Source organism: Oncorhynchus mykiss, chromosome 16, assembly GCF_057628025.1.
Source record: "Oncorhynchus mykiss isolate SJ-2025 chromosome 16, ASM5762802v1, whole genome shotgun sequence".
NCBI classification, from domain to species: domain Eukaryota; kingdom Metazoa; phylum Chordata; class Actinopteri; order Salmoniformes; family Salmonidae; genus Oncorhynchus; species Oncorhynchus mykiss.
In genome coordinates, this window is record NC_143037.1 from 49,293,822 (window position 1) to 49,310,319 (window position 16,498).

Below are 16,498 nucleotides of genomic sequence, written 5' to 3' on the forward strand. Positions count from 1 at the left end.
TTTGATTTGAATAACAATTTCATTGTGGCATGAATCATGCGCACTGATATGAAAACATAAACGAATGTATCATTTTCACATTCCTATTTAACGGTTAAGTATTGCATTTTCGAACTGGCACTGGTCGCCCTCCATACAATCAAGCATAAAAACACACAGGTACTGTGTTTGATAAAGAGGTTGAAACCTCACCGAACCATGCTGTAGCTATATTGATAGCTATCACTTTGCTTGAGGCGGGTTGCTCCACTCGCGTGCCAAGCTGGTGCCGAATGAGCGGGCTAATATCGTTATCTCGCGCCATCGCTACCTAGCTTTTCAGCGTGTTACCACCGCCAAACAGGCTTACTTTGGACTTAAACGTGTGAGTATCAAGGTATTGTATCTTATCTGAAAACGGGGCTAACGTTGTTCAGAAATTGAACTTTTTTTCCTTCAGCTACAGTAACTAGCTGGTTAATTAATTTGCTAGCTGACCATATAGCAACGTCAAAGTTAGCTGTAGCTCGTTGTCAACGACGCTTTCGAGAAAGTGGCGCTTTTTCATAGTCGAATGCTTGTTGAAACAAATACTTTACAAGTGAATTGTGCCATATCAAATTAACCAACTTGTTGTTCTTATCAAACAACCCCCGCAGTTATCAACAGGTCGAGGACTAAGTTAAGTTAGGTGATAGACCACCAAGGCTTTCACCATGATGTTCTATACTCAGCTCTTCACATCCAAGCGCGGGCCTCTGGCCAAAATTTGGTTAGCAGCTCATTGGGAGCGGAAAATCACCAAAACTCATGTGTTTGAATGCAATTTGGAGAGCACCATCAAAGACATAATCTCCCCACAGGTAAGCTAAACTTTGTTCTGTCCGCAAAAGTGTACAAACAATGGGATGAAATGTGTTTGCCACTGTTTTAACGTTTGTTAGGCCGATGTTAGCTCACCATCATGTACTCTTGTTGTCTCCTTCAATTATTTTTTTGTCTCAATGTCTGAAAAAATATCTGATACCAATGAGCACATCACTGATGAAATGACTGATATAACTTAGATCTGCCTCTGCTTGTGTGCAATCATTTTCAGATAAAGATCGGCTTACGAACTTCTGGCCACCTACTTCTGGGAATAGTGAGGATATACTTCAGAAAAGCCAAATATCTCCTTGCTGATTGCAATGACTCTGTTGTCAAAATCAAAGTGGCCTTCAGACCAGGTTAGCCAGGTATCTGTTTTGTGTGGTCAATGTCAACATTTTAATGACAGTAATTCCATGTTATTCTGATCATTGGAAGAATATATCAGCTGAAGTCTTGTATCAAATTATACATTTATTTCTGTTGTGTCACCATCAGGACAGACTGACATGCCTGCTGAGGCACTGGAGGCCACACTTAAAGCAATCACGTTAATGGAGGATTTCACTGACTTTGATTCCCAGCTACCAGATGCAAAGTACTTTTGTTTTTCTTTCTCTCTCTCCTCATTTCACCCGCTCACATTCAAAGCAAAACGATATTCACCCAATACTCAATTTAGGCTAGTTTCAGTAGATCATGGGGGTGTGGATGCTTCACATCACAGTATTTGTATCAAAAAGTAATTTGTTATGTTCTCTCCTCTCTCGGACCCTAGTGCCATAGGTGTTGTGGACCATTTTTCACTGAATCAGTGCCGAACAGAGGACATCACCCTCAAAGAGGATTTTGGAAATAGCTTTCTCACATTTGAGGACTTTGGTAAGTGTTAGGGTTGCTACTCCACAGTACCTGCCTGTTTCTCCCTCAAAGTTAGTTTACCCTCCCTTTCAAAACTCTAGTTTTATCTTGCCTTCTCGCCATAGCCCACGTTTCTCTCCTTCACTCACATTGCTGTCAATAACTTTCTCTGACTTACTCTGTATCAAAACATTTTAGGTGATGAGACCCAGTCTCACCAAGGGGGCATGTTAGACGTGAGTTTCCTAAGCCTGGCCCAGCAAGGAGATGCTTTTGGCGATGAGGACACAGGCTTGGACATCCTGGGTGACGTCCTTACAGGGTTAGGTAGATTACTTTCTAAATGTTTTCTGTTACTCCCCAACCCTGCATCCTGACCTGGACTCGTAGGAGCAGTTTCACTTTAAGATAACATATCGGTTCCACATCTGAACACATCAACAATGTTCAAATGCAAACCTAGACAACGTCTCAAATTCCTTTTCAAATCCTGTGTAGACTGTCTAGCCAGTTCCAGTGAGCATGCTGTTTTGACAGATTTTTTCGAAGCCGAACAACAAAATATGTTGCCGGAGACTGCTATGATGGATGTTAACCAAGAAGGTAATTTTGTGTTTATTTTGCTTCTGTTTTTTAGGAAACTTCTAACCCTGTCTAAATATTCAGTGTAACTGTAGGTATTGGTATGAAGGTGTCTCCATCTGTATGAGACCACATTTCTACCACAGATAGAACAACAAGACAGATATTTCACCACATGTATAAGTGTGAAGCATCCACTTGGTGTTTCCACTCACTACCAAATATGGTAGTGAGAGGAAGCCCAGTGGCCGGCAGTGTGAGAAGATGGAACGAGATGGATTTTGGCCGACATTCTGCTAATTATCTCATCGATGAAACATTTGATCTCAATACAGTTTTCTGTTCCCGAAACTACAATATTTTATGAACAGAGTGGACTAAGTTTTGTGGACTTTACCCTTTGCCAAAGTAAAAAATAAATAGTGTTGTTTAGGAGTGCAAAGACGAATTGAATTATTGCACACACGCACTTCAGAGAAGGCGTTCCCCAACGTAAATATGTAAATGCAGGCTAGAACGCGCCATTAGGATCTGGCTAGCTTATGCTTGGCTCTGTCCACCTCCTTGCCTGTTCTGCCCACTATGGCTCCTTTGTTTCCACTTGAAACGACAGGCTGTGATCTTTCTTGGTTTAATTATAAAAATCTTTGGTTCTACTTTGTGCAAGTGTTGAAGTGCTCTGGCAGCAAGTGGCAGTGCATACTGGAAAATTATCCTTTCATTATTCAGGTGCCATTTTCAGTTTGATGTTAACTTTGCTGCAATTAAATTTGATTTTTCCGGTGCTGGAACTTTTCCCAAAATGGGGTGCTTCATCGTTATTACATTATACAGTATAATATTAATCCATTGTATGCTGTCCATGTCTACTTTATGGTATGCCCTTCATTCCAAAACCTTGCAGGTCATCCAGACAGCTCTACTACATCTGCACCCATGGAGGAGGATCACCCTGTCCTGAATGAGACAACTCTGTTGGGCAATGAGGAGGAGGGCTTCGCTCTGGAGCCTGTCACTGTTACGCGTAACTATTTAGCTGCCTGACACGCAACATCTTTACACCCCAACATGGCCATTCTCATAAATGCATTTACTGTCCTTCAAACACACAGTTATCTAACTGGGCACAACCTCTATCACACATCAAAGCCATAAGTAACATAATATCCTGTTACTTATTACCTGCGTTGGAAACTTGTGTGAGAAGCATAGATAAGCCATTGGAGTTAAACCTTCTGTTTGCCTTCCGCTTCCTTAGCAACCTTAGAGAGGAGGAAGGGGAAGAGGAGAAGGAGACTGGTGGTGGACCAGGCCAAGGAGCTGTCCAACCAGGCCATCAGGGAGCAACTCTCTGACTACTCAGATCTCACTGCCCCACTGGACATCGCCCCGCCTACCCGCCAACTCATGCAATGGAAAGAGAGTGGTGGGGTGGACAGGCTCTTCAGTCACCTCTGTGCCCCTGTCATTCATCCACACCTGCAACAGGTAAGCAGGGTCTGAAATTAACATCTGTCCCATCAGTCAAATGTAGGTTGACATATTTACCTGTAATGTTTATCTCATCTGTTCCATAAAAAAATACAGGTTCAGCTTAATGTTGTTCCACCTAATTCATACCTATAATAGATACATATTGTATTCCACACTTAAGTGAGGAAATTTAATTCACATCTGTAACCAGTGATGTATAGCAGCGGTGCATTTTGGTTCAACAACTGCCCCCATTCTGTCTCTGCAGCTCTATTCCAGGGATGTGTTCCGTGTGAAAACAGATGGAGTTGTCAATGAAGATGACCTTGAAGAGATGAGAGAGGAGAGACATGAGGGTAGGAGATCATATTTATAGAGAGCAACACCATGTTATAGAAATTATCGTCTGAGAACATTACACTAGCCATTACATTAAATGAAATTGAGGGAATTAAAGTGCCCCCGGACCCCATTACCTTGGAACTGTTATGTTTCCTATTTGGGTTTATACATTTTATGTGTCTCTGTACAGTGGAAACAGATGCAAGCGCCTTGCTCAGTGTCCTGCATGAGACCATGGATCCTGAGAGAATTGGACACAATGTGGAGCTCACTCCTCTGCACCACTATGGGAATGACAACCCACCTGAATACCTCTGGGACGCAGTACATGTAAAGAGCTCAACATGAACACAAAATATTAATATAACCTTTATTCAACAAGGTTATCCTATTGTCTATCTTTGTCTGACAACTTTCCTTGATCTCTCTTTTTCTTGTCTCTCAGGATGGGAGCAGGTTGGAGGTCTCTCAACCTGAGCTCCCGTCTGAGGATTCCATGTATGTTCATCCTTCTGGAATGGAAAGGGAAACTCCATCGACTGTACCACGGAACACACAGGTGCTTTCACATGCTTTGAATACACCCACAGACATGCATATACACTACCAGTCAAAAGTTTTAGAACACCTACTCATTCAAAGGTTTATTTTATTTTTACTATTTTCTACATTGTATGGAATCATGAATCCTGTAGTAACCAAAAAAGTGGAAACAAATCAAAATATTTTATATTTGAGATTTTTCAAATAGCCACCCTTTGTCTTGATGACAGCTTTGTACACGCTTGGAATTCTCTCAACCAGCTTCAGGAGGTAGAATGCATTTCCATCAGCAAGTGTGCCTTCTTAAAAGTTAATTTTACATGAAGGTCAGTCAATACGGAACATTTCAAGAACTATATAAGTTTATTTAAGTGCAGTTGCAAAAACCATCAAGTGCTATGATGAAACTGGCTCTCATGAGGATCTCCACAGGAAAGGAAGACCCAGAGTTACCTCTGCTGCAGCGGATAACTTCACCAGCCTCAGAAATTGCAGCCCAAATAAATGCTTCAGAGTTCAAGTAACAGACATCTCAACATCAACTGTTCAGAGACTGCGTGAATCAGGCCTTCATGGTCGAATTGCTGCAAAGAAACCACTACTAAAGGACACCAATAAGAAGAGACCTGCTTGGGCCAAGAAACACGAGCAATGGACATTAGACCGGTGGAAATCTGTCCTTTGGTCTGATTAATCCAAATTTGAGATTTTTGATTCTAACCGCAGTGTCTTTGTGAGTAGGTGAACGGATGATCTCCGCATGTGTGGTTCCCACCGTGAAGTGTGGAGGAAAAGTTGTGTGGGGGTGCTTTGCTGGCCTCCACAATCACCTGACCTCAACCCAATTGAGATGGTTTGGGATGAGTTGGACTGCAGAATGAAGGGAAAGCAGCCAACAAGTGCTCGGTATATGTGGGAACTCCTTCAAGACTGAAGCATACTGTGAAAGCAACCCAATACTTTTTTGGAATGTTCTGCAATGGCCAAGTTAATCGCCTGACCTGAATCCAGTTGAGCATGCATTTCACTTGCTGAAGGCAAAACTGAAGGTGAAAGGCCCCAAGAACAAGCAGGAACTGAAGACAGCTGCAGTAAAGACCTGGCAGAGCATCACCAGGGAGGAAACCCAGCATCTGGTGATGTCAATGGGTTCTAGACATCAGGCAGTCATTGACTGCAAAAGATTTGCAACCAAGTATTAAAATTCACAATTTAATTTATGATTATGTTAGTTTTGAGACCCAAATATTATGTATTAAAATGGTTGTAATTCCTACACGGTTCATACAATAATTTTGACAAAACCCTTAAATTAAAGATGAAAGTACACTTTAAGCACGTCTTGATTGTTTCCTTTGAAATCCATTGTGGTAGCATACAGAGCCCAAATTATGCAGATTGTGTCACTGTCAAAATACTTTTGGACCTGACTGTATATATATATATATATATATACACACACACACACACACACACTTGTGTGAACTTACACACACGTACAAACACACACGGTCATCATGAGTGTGGTGTGACGTACGGTACACTCTGTAATGTGTTGCTATCTCAAACTACAGTCTATGGTGGACAGCCAGGATGACTTGGAAGAGAAGAGGATGACCAGCCGAGCACAGAAACTACTAAATGCTCTCAAAGTAAGAACCTGATACCCCTATGCAGCAGGGCATCCATTCTTACACTTAGTCAGCTTGTTAGCTCGATTACGATCTGACCCAGAAATCCTCAGTCACTGAGGACAGGGATATTAAAGAGGATTGGGCAGGATTAGGGGACAATCAGTGGAAATGAAATTGCTGTGATTGTGTGTTGTGTTATAACAAACAGATGGGATTTTCCCTTATCTGACATTTATCCTTCATATAAAACAGAAACTGACCTATCCCTGAGACAAAATGTTCATGTTCTATGTTGTCCTGACATCCCTGAACAGATTCAGAGCAGCAACGCCATGTTCAGCCTGAAGACTCTGTGTGAGAGGAACAGTCGCTCCCAGGCCGCAGCCACCTTCTTCTGCCTTCTGGTGCTGAAGAAACAACAGGCCCTCGACCTGCACCAAAGCGAGCCTTACGCTGACATTATGGCCACTCCTGGACCCAGGTTCTATGAGACGTAGAGTAGGACTCGTAGTGGAGGAGGAGGTTTTGATATGAAGACACCTTGTTCATAGACTCACTGCTCTGTCAACAACTGCACAAACTCTGTAGTGGTCTTGACACCCTCGTCAAATGTGGACCGTAGGAGGGTAGCTGATTGAGAACTGAATACACCAATAAATATAATTTTGAAAAAAGTGACCAAACTGGGTTGTGACATAAAGCACTTACAAGCACTACTGAGATAGTTATGGTACCTCAATGTATCTCCCAGGGTCCAAACCCAAGTTAGTTGCTCATTCCCTTTATGAGAAAACAAGGCTTCCTACAAGACATTATTTGGACAGAGTTATCGTCTGATTTGGGACACAGTAAAAGTTTATGAATGTTCTGTTATTTTGTTCAGGTGCTTTACTTGTTTGAGTAATATGGTTTGTTATTTATTATGCTGACAGACTAAGATTTTTTAGATTGACCAATTTCAGTAATACGGGTGGTTTTGGTAGTGTTTTTAACTTTAGCTATTTTTTTACTTGTTACTGTGTTTTTATTCTTAAAGCTATGTAAATATACCCAGTAAATCTTATTTAATGATAAGAGCCTTAATTAATGTGTAAAGTCTCAATTAAAAGAATTACAAATTCACCATAGGATGAACTAATACTTGTATGTGTAATGCTGATACAATGGCAAGGATTTTAATGAGTCTGTTGAATTTGACATGCCTACATCACTGTTACCCTGATCATGTCCTTGTCCCTTATGCCCTTGCCACTTGTAAATAGACTCCATAACAAGCTTTTATCTCAGACCATCCCCAGCAATGGTAGGTGTTAGATAATTGCCGAATGATGCGGCATGATCCACTGTCTCTTTAAGAGAATCCGTTGCAGTGTAGTCCTACGCAATTGCCTCTGTTCACTTCATGGCCGGCTCGGCATGGATTCTCATCAACAGCACAGCATCCATGTACAGATAAATGCCACTAGTGACCGTTCACACGCATTCCACCAGAAGTCCTGCGGGGACCAATTCTACTCCAGGATGTAGGACTATTTATCGGCCTGGCAAATATGGTACCATAAATGTTGGGAATCGTGTCATCTTTACTGTACTGTTATGTCAGAGATCACAGTCGGGTAATCGCTGCATGAGAGGAGGCTTGTATTATATCCCCTATCAGTTGCCAATGTAGGGCACAGCCTGGACGTAATTAGTTTGTCAGCTATTCCTGCCTCATCCTGAAGATTCAAAACATTGGATGGGATGTTTAGGTTCACCGGAAAATGATGTTGGCTGGTAGGATGTTGTTTTTAGATTTATACTGGCATATAATCTATAGTAGACTAGTATTTGTTTTCTATCATTCTATCATCCATGTATGTTGCACGGAGCTGAAACTGATATTTCGCATGTCTTTCAGCTCCTTGTCAATTCAACATTGCGCGCGGCTTTATTATCGAAAAAAATATTGTGAAGGGAATATTCAGTTTGTTCAAGGACGAAACCACAGCGCTCTTTGTCCTTTGGCATTCTACAGATGATGTAAAGCACTATGCTCAACTTTATTCGGTAATTTCACGAAAACTAGGTAGCCTACTACGGACATAGGCCTATTACTGCATGTTAATCAAATAATCGTATACGGCGTACATGCAACCTGTTAATTCACCATCCTACAGTTATGCCGCCTGATGCTCACTATTACGTAAGAAGTACATTGCGTGTCCCCACCACCTGTTGCACAGGGGCCCCTCAATCATTATCCAAGGGTACTGTAGGGTAGGCCCTGCCTCTGCCACTTTCCCGTGTTGCTCAAATGCACTCTGTCCTCAACTGTCCCATTGACACAGTGACTACAGACACCGATATAACATAACATATCACAGGTATGCTGTTTTTGTATATTCGCTGCTTTGTGCTCAGCAGGGTTTTTTGCTTTGATCATACTTTTTTTGCTCCCTTATTGTTTGAGATTGTTTTTAATCTTTGATAGTACAGCAAAGCTATGTTGCTCAGCTCAGTCACAGCCAGAGAAGTGCTGATGAGGCAATCCTGTTTTGCACAGCACTTTTTAAAATATGTCCCTGTCCCAGTTGGGCTGTCATAGTTTTGTAATTTCCTTTGTTTGGGTCTCTTCATGGGATTTTGATATATGTTTAGTCCCATCTGTCTGTGGTTACCGGGGATGGCGTGTGCAGCAGTGAGATGGCGATGAACTCACAGAATCCCCTGTGCATTTCCTGGTCTGTCTTGTGAAAGGCTTCTTTATCTGTTGAAGAGCTCCTGATAGCCAGACTGGTTTACTCATCAATGGTCTCCTAACAGGCAGGGCCATAACAAACCGTCAAAATACTTAATTGTTTTATGTTGAATGTGTTTTTTTAATGCACCATATGAGTCCATCCCACTGGACACACCACATAATTTCAATGTGTAAATGTGGGTAATATTTGGTTGAGACGTTGATCAATGAGATTTCAACCTTTATTCACCCACTCAAAAAGACTGCCAGAAGTTTGTTGATATGCGGATGTGTTATCACTATGCTTTCAACCATCTAAAAGGCACAACTAAATTCCAATGGAAAAACAATGTCAGATGTTTTGCTTTATTTTGTCATCTAAATGTATTATCTGCGCTTTCAACCATTTTAAAAGCACAACAAAGATCAAATGGGAATACAATGTCAGATATTTTTAATTTATACAACAATTTGTTCAAGATTCTATGCAGATCATTACAGCAATTGTGAAGATCTCCACAGACCTGTGACCTTTGCATGCTATCTTGAACATGTACGCTTTCTATGATTACATACGAAGTCATTTATAGTTACATTAGGCTAACCTAAACATGTGGCCAAGAATGTGTTACTCATTTTAAGGTTGAATAAATACTGTTACATTCGTTTGTAAAATGGCTTTAACTTTAGTCTTTTTACTGTATTGTAACGACCCTGGGTTTATAACCGCGGAAATCGACTGTGCTCAAGAGCTTGCTTTTGCGGCATAGTTGATAGTGCGCCGGACCTCGGGCGAGAGGGTCGAGGGTTCGAGACCTGCTCCCTGCCTGTTTCATTACAGTATTAAAAAAATATTATTTAATTGTTTTTGGTTGACGCAGAATAGTTTCATCTGAGCCAATGGCTTAATCCTATTCTTTAACTTTTATTTTGGGTTTAGTTGTAGACGTGAATCCAACATATCATTTTTTTTTTAACTTGTCGACAAGTTAATAGGCTATTTATTGTATTGAAAAAGTGATATTGAGTTGTGTTTGGTTGTCAACAAATTCCAGTTTGTCTACAAATGAAAACGTTAATGTTGGATTCACATCTCCATCTCAACCAATAATCAAACTTAAAGAACAGGACTAAATCAAATCAAACTTTATTTAAAGTACATTTGTGGATTTATTTGATTTAGTCCTGTTCTTTAACTTATATTTTTGGTTGAGCTGGAGATGTGAATCCAACATATCAATTATCAATTTGTAGACAAACTGGAATTAAAGCCAGACTAAGTGTCACAGATGGAACTATCCACGCAGAAGATACATCTCCTTAAAATGCTCCTTTGGTTGTGTTGACAACAAATGAATAATGTATATGTTGCATTCACGTCTTCATCTCAACCAAAAATCTAAGTGATTCAACCAGTATGTGCCCTGTGGGATGACATAGGACTATGTCCTTGCCCTGAGATTAAAAGTGGTATCTGGTAGGCAGAGGAAATGTCCACAAAATGTATTGCTTTTCCACAGTAGTTTTTAACAGATTACCTCCTGACTACATCCATTCTGTTTTCTCTATGTTTGTACATAATGTATTATGCAGTCCATCTTTGAGCCATCTTCCTAGTTTTCCTCTTGGAGCCAGCAGCAGGTGGTCCACACCCATGTCACTCCCTCAAAGCCGGAAGCCCTCTGCAGGTCAGCGCAGGTAATGCTGCCCCCTTCTCTCCCTATATGGTATTTTTGCTACTGTGTGAAAGTGATGATGTATGAAAATGACGGCACCAAGAAGCACACGCATACTAGGGTAATTTAGTGCCACATGTATAGTGGGTGAGTTGTTGGAAACAATGCATTGATTTGGTTTGTTTTCTTAATGTTAGTGACTGAAGATAAGTCCAATCAATATGTAACATTAACATTGCCTCTCTGTTACAGGCGGCCAGTGGCCACTAGCAGTGGGCGCCATTCCTATAGCGATGCCTCCAATACCAACACTTACCCCGGCAGGGCTAGTGAGGGTAGTCCTACAGCCCGGACATATCCTGGCCCACCTAAGTAAAACAGAGCATCTGTACATCAAATGCAAGAGACATGCAAACATAATTTTGTTTTAAGAATATTTTTTTTTAGGTCGAGGCCAAAATATCATGCAATAAAGATGATTCAGAAGAAAACAGCAAATGTTTTTAGAATAAGGTGCAGCATTGGCCTAAAAGGACAAATAAAAAAATGTAATGTAGTCTTGAGATTCATAATTTATTATGAAAATCGAAAGGTGCCGAGCTTGCATAAAAACCCCACTGACATCTACTCATAAGATATAAAGCAGGCTGCTCACCTCAGTGAAAACTATTTCCTCTTCCTCAGCCTCTCTTATGATGACAGTTCTTTACAGTTCATTATCTGACCATCTGATGCATAACTGATAATCACCATAAACTCTCCTTCACACCCCTATGCAAATCCAGGCATCAGGTGAAGCATGCAACCTGCAGTGATAACCATGGGATTTGGCCCCCCACACCAGAGCAGTACCTCACCCCGTTGCAGCAGAAGGAGGTGTGTATCAGACACCTGCGAGCCAGGCTGAGGGAGAATGTCCAGAGGCTGCAGCACAGGTGAGTCTGAAGGGATGCGTCGTGACAAAGAAGCAGAATAGTGGCTAACTTGTTTAAAAATAGCATATTGTAGATATCATAGAAGTGTCTCTTCCACAACCCAGCTGGTTGTATTCAACCACATTATGATTACAAAAATAGCAACATCAATAACGGTCTAGCATTTCACTACAGAAACTGGCCTGGGATAGTATTTCTAAGACTTCTCTATTGCCTCTATCACCTTTTAAATCTGGAATCCTTCATGGACTACTGTATTTATTATGGATCCCCATTACTCTTTCTGGGGTCCAGCAAAAGTAGGCCTTCATTGTAAATAAGAATTTGTTCTTAACTGACTTGCCTGGTTAAATAAAGGTTAAATAGGAAAATTTAAAAAAAATGTGCGTATGTTATCGTGTGTGTGTGTATGTATGTCTGTGCCTATGTTTGTGTTGCTTCACAGTCCCCGCTGTTCCATAAGGTGTATTTTTATCAGTTGTTTAAATCTAATTTTACTGCTTGCATCAGTTACTTGATGTGGAATAGAGTTCGATGTAGTCATGGTTCTATATAGTACTGTGCGCCTCCCTTAGTCTGTTCTGGACTTGGGGACTGTGAAAAGGCATCTTGTGGCATGTGTTGTGGGGTATGCATGGGTGTCCGAGCTGTGCGCCAGTAGTTCAAACAGACAGCTTGGTGGATTGAACATTTCAATACCTCTCATAAATACAAGTAGTGATGATGTCAATCTCTCCTCCCCTTTGAGCCAGGAGAGATTAACATGCATATTATTAATATTATGTCTCTGTGTACATCCAAGAGCCAGCTGTGCTATACTGTTCTGAGCCAATTGCAATTTTCCTAAGCCTCTCTTTGTGGCACCTGACCACACGACTGAACAGTAGTCCAGGTACGACAAAACTAGAGCCTGTAGGACCTGCCTTGTTGACAGTGCTGTTAACAAGGTAGAGCAGCGCTTTATTATGGACAGACTTCTCCCCATCTTAGCTACTGTTGAATCAAAATGTTTTGACAATGACAGTTTACAATCCAGGGTTACTCCAAGCAGTTTAGCCACCTCAACTTTCTCAATTTCCACATTATTTATTACAAGATTTAGTTGAGGTTTAGGGTTTAGTGAATGATTTGTCCCAAATACAATGCTTTCAGTTTTAGGACTAACTTATTCCTTGCCAGCCACTCTGAAACTAACTACAACTCTTTGTCAAGTGTTGCAGTGATTTCAGTCGCTGTAGTAGCTGACATGTATAGTGTTGAGTCATCCACATGCATAGACACACTTTACTCAAAGCCAGTGGCAAGTCATTAGAAAAGATTGAAAAAAGTAAGGGGCATAGACAGCTGCCCTGGAGAATTCCTGATTCTACCTGGATTATGTTGGAGAGGCTTCCATTAAAGAACACCCTCTGTGTTCTGTTAGACAGGTAACTCTTTATCCACAATATACAGGGGGGGGGGGGTAAAGCCATAACACATCCTTTTTTTCCCAGCAGCAGACTATGATCGATAATATCAAAAGACGCTCTGAAGTCTAACAAAACAGCCCCCACAATCTTTTTATCATCAATTTCTCTCAACCAATCATCAGTCATTAGTGTAAGTGCTGTGCTTGTTGAATGTCCTTCCCTATAAGCATGCCGAAAGTTTGTTGTCAATTTGTTTACTGTATCATTGTATCTGGTCAAATACTATTTGTGGGGGGTTGAAACTGCCACGCCTGTTTGGGATATTACAACAATAAACAACTGCAAACAACAAACACTGTTTTTTCCCCCTCTGACATCATTGTACGTGCAATAGAACAGCAGAATATGTACTGCCATTTTTTTACCACACTGCTCGACGCACCTCACCTCAGTTTTGTCCACAAAACAATAACTAAAGTGCTGGGGTGGACAGTGGTGCTGTTTCCCCTAATGCAGATTCCATCTTTAAGGCGTACCACATGTTGATTCTCTGCCCTAGGTAGCCCTCATACTCTCAACCTCTCTTTTTCTCTCTATTTCCCTCTCTCTCAGGGACAGTGAGATAGCTGAGATGAAGACCCAGCTGTGTCGGATGCAGGAGGACTGGATAGTGGAAGAGTGTCACCGTGTCGAGGCCCAGCTGGCTCTGAAGCAGGCGCGCAGGGAGATCCAGCATTTGCACGAGGTCGTGGAGACAGTACGATCAAACCTCGGCACCCCAGAAAAAGCCCCCTATGACAAAAAGCCATACCTCTCACCGCAGAGACCCCGGCCTACAAAGTCCCGCTCCTGTGGGTGCTCCCCAGCCAGCACCCTGAGCCGCAGCACCGCCTACACCCGGCTGAGCAGTGAGGCCCTCTATGTGGACCGTAATGGAAACGCCCCAGGGCCTGACCTGCATGCAGCGGCACAGGTAGAAAGGGGGCGGACCCACCTGCTTCTGGAGGCGGCCCTTCTGTCAGAGCAGCAAACCCCATCTGGCCCCGCCCTGGTCCACGGCCCCTCCTCTACCATGCCACGCTCCTCCACCTACGAGAGGCTGTGCAGTGGAGGGGCTGTGCTGCCCGTCTCCCACTCCTGCCACTCCCTGAGTAACAGCTGCAGGTGCAGTGGACACACCTACCTCCCTCATCACCACCTCTTCCTTCACCTCCCCCAGGAGGAGCCCTCGGCTGCAGTGGCGGTGGCTGCTGCTATCCCCGTGAGGGAGGCAAAACCGGAGGTCCGATCCCAGGCCTGCAGCCCCACCATGACCTGGGTCTCAGAGGAAGGAGGGGGAGAGGAGCTGAGCATCATCTCCCTGGCAACAACCAACATCACCCCAGCCTACTCAGAGCAACAGCTGTTCCCTCCCTCCTTGTCTTCCTCCCCTCCTCCCCAGCTCTCCTACAACCTAGAGCCACTGTCTCCAGATGGCCATGTGGAGATGACAATGATGCCAACAGTGGCCCAAACCTGCCAGCCCAAGCCTGGGCCAATGTTATCACCAGAGAGGCAAGGAGGTGTGACAGGGGTGGAGGATGAAGAGAAGGGTGAAGCTGTTGAGGCTGTTGAAGTTGACGGTGAAAACGTTGTGGGAGGGGAAGAGGGGGTGGACGGTGCTCCCCAGCGGAACTTCTGGAGCCGATACTTCCTGGTGGACCTGTTGGCAGTGGCCATGCCGGTGGTGCCAACGGTGGCCTGGCTGTGTCATGGGGCCCCGCGGGAGGTCATGCCTGTGTACCACATCGGTTCTCTGCTACGGGGTTGCTGCGCTGTGGCCCTTCACTCTCTGCGACGCGGGGGACGTGGCCCCACAAGCATGAATGGGGCGTCCAATATCTGACAACTTTACTCCTTAGCCCCCTGACTTCCCTCACAGCAACCATGCAACCCCAACCTCTAACGAGTCACAGCCAGAACAGCAATCAGACTTTGATTTTGACTTGAACTTATATTGCTTTTTATTATTTTTATTCTCCACCCGTCTGATTTGAGGATGACCTTGAGATTTACATGATTTGTTTGTTAGATTTGTAATAATGCCTAACTATCTAGGAAATCAAATGCAATAGTGATTTGATGGGGAATGCGTGAGACTGCGTGAACTTTTTGCCACTGGTCTAGTGGCTCCCATGACTGCACAACTCATTGCATGTAAACCTGAGAAATGTTCAACCCTTTGCTATTAACTCACCTTAAACAGAACCTTCAAATACACACCTGCTACATTTGAACCTTGAACACTTTGACATACTGTATTCTCCATGAATCTTCTTGTTGTCTTTGAAATTGGGGTGAACATGGTTCACCTTGTTAAACATCAGCAACATTTTCTTTTAGAGCTAAGTCAACGAGGGACCTGAGTGGGAGTTCGAGTTGAATGTTTTTTAAAAATAATTTTCTCAAGAAAATATGAGAATGTAGATGTTTGCACAACGAATGGGAGATTGGGAATCTATTACTTTTCAGGGATCAAACGTTTATCTTCTGGTTTCATTAATTGTATTAATAGTCCAAGGATAAGAGTAAAATTCTGAACAAGTCTAGCACTGTCACTATCCATGTCCAAATGCTGAAAGCAAGTACAATGCCAGCTATGTATGTATTTGTTGGAAATACATTTGTTGAATTTCAACATTTACAATATTAGGAAATTATCAATTATTTTCAAAAGGCTAGATATTTCTTTCAAACATTGCACTTTTTTCCACTTTCAGGACTATACTACTTTACTTTTCATCACACATTAACCATGCAAGTCTACTTTTGAGCCACATTATGCCGCTAATGCTACAGTGATAGATTCTCAATTATTCCAATTCAGAAGTCAAAAGCAATAAGAAAAAGCTATGATGAAGTCTTTACAAGTATTGGTAAAATTGCACAAAAAAGCTGTAGAATACAAAGTGTAAATAGACCTGGATGTATTTCTTCTTCCCTTTGAAAATAAACTGAAAGTTGCCTTTGTCGGTTTGTCATCTATTGAAGTCTGCTTCGGGAGAATTAGACACATGGGAATCAATATGAAATAAAAACATTTGAAGTCTCTTTTTGACATTGTTAGAACATATCCAAAGCTCTTAATGAGGAATATAATACATTTTTATTAACCAATGGGGTGAGAGTTGACTCATTGGGGAGGGGGGCAATTTTACATATCCATAGTTTGCTGATGTTCTTGACAATGTGTGCTGTGGTACTGGGTATGAAAAACATTTTCATCACAGATCAGGTTTTGCTATTAGAACAAAAGGTTTTCAATTTTGCATTCCTTGTGATTACTAATGGATTTCAAACATGTCCTTTAGCACTTCTCAGAGAATTGCTAGAATCACTAGAATTGGTCTACAGTGGAGAACCATTTCTCAGATACTGCACAACAGAATAAAAACAGTGACGCAAGTAACATTTAATGTAGACATTTTTTCTT

The 16,498-nt window shown here is 42.2% G+C and overlaps 2 protein-coding genes across 6 annotated transcripts; both read left to right on the forward strand.

Annotated features, from left to right (window-relative positions):
* The first annotated feature begins 21 nt into the window (after nt 1-21).
* On the forward strand, nt 22-7,406 carry LOC110492763 (double-strand-break repair protein rad21 homolog). 4 transcript variants are annotated; one of them, XM_021567240.3, is made up of 14 exons: nt 22-364; nt 639-842; nt 1,079-1,208; nt 1,348-1,447; nt 1,628-1,731; nt 1,909-2,037; nt 2,209-2,313; nt 3,197-3,316; nt 3,551-3,780; nt 4,034-4,121; nt 4,298-4,437; nt 4,553-4,666; nt 6,225-6,302; nt 6,599-7,406. In XM_021567240.3, the coding sequence occupies exons 2-14, from the start codon at nt 696-698 to the stop codon at nt 6,779-6,781; spliced, it is 1,668 nt and encodes a 555-aa protein (XP_021422915.3). In that variant the 5' UTR covers nt 22-364; nt 639-695; the 3' UTR covers nt 6,782-7,406. The 4 variants fall into 4 exon arrangements, with proteins under 4 accessions (XP_021422915.3, XP_021422917.2, XP_021422916.3 ...); XM_021567242.3 differs by having other exon boundaries at nt 2,248-2,313; XM_021567241.3 differs by having other exon boundaries at nt 78-376.
* A 252-nt stretch (nt 7,407-7,658) lies between these two features.
* Nucleotides 7,659-16,470, forward strand: LOC110492762 (syntaphilin). 2 transcript variants are annotated; one of them, XM_021567237.3, is made up of 5 exons: nt 7,659-8,060; nt 10,600-10,704; nt 10,935-11,054; nt 11,468-11,617; nt 13,639-16,470. In XM_021567237.3, exons 1-5 carry the CDS (start codon nt 8,023-8,025, stop codon nt 14,909-14,911), a joined length of 1,686 nt encoding a protein of 561 aa, XP_021422912.3. In that variant the 5' UTR covers nt 7,659-8,022; the 3' UTR covers nt 14,912-16,470. The 2 variants fall into 2 exon arrangements, with proteins under 2 accessions (XP_021422912.3, XP_021422910.3); XM_021567235.3 differs by lacking the exon at nt 7,659-8,060 and having other exon boundaries at nt 10,414-10,704.
* Nucleotides 16,471-16,498: the final 28 nt, after the last annotated feature.

What these genes read in the sequence shown, in the direction of transcription:
- LOC110492762 (XM_021567235.3), top strand. Translation starts at nt 10,508, where the DNA reads ATGTATTGCTTTTCCACAGTAGTTTTTAACAGATTACCTCCTGACTAC. An exon ending in CCCTCTGCAGGTCAGCGCAG is followed by an intron (nt 10,705 to 10,934) that starts GTAATGCTGCCC and finishes TCTCTGTTACAG; the next exon opens with GCGGCCAGTGGCCACTAGCA. An exon ending in ACATATCCTGGCCCACCTAA is followed by an intron (nt 11,055 to 11,467) that starts GTAAAACAGAGC and finishes ATGCAAATCCAG; the next exon opens with GCATCAGGTGAAGCATGCAA.
- LOC110492763 (XM_021567240.3), top strand. Translation starts at nt 696, where the DNA reads ATGATGTTCTATACTCAGCTCTTCACATCCAAGCGCGGGCCTCTGGCC. An exon ending in AAGACATAATCTCCCCACAG is followed by an intron (nt 843 to 1,078) that starts GTAAGCTAAACT and finishes AATCATTTTCAG; the next exon opens with ATAAAGATCGGCTTACGAAC. An exon ending in GAGAGAGGAGAGACATGAGG is followed by an intron (nt 4,122 to 4,297) that starts GTAGGAGATCAT and finishes GTCTCTGTACAG; the next exon opens with TGGAAACAGATGCAAGCGCC.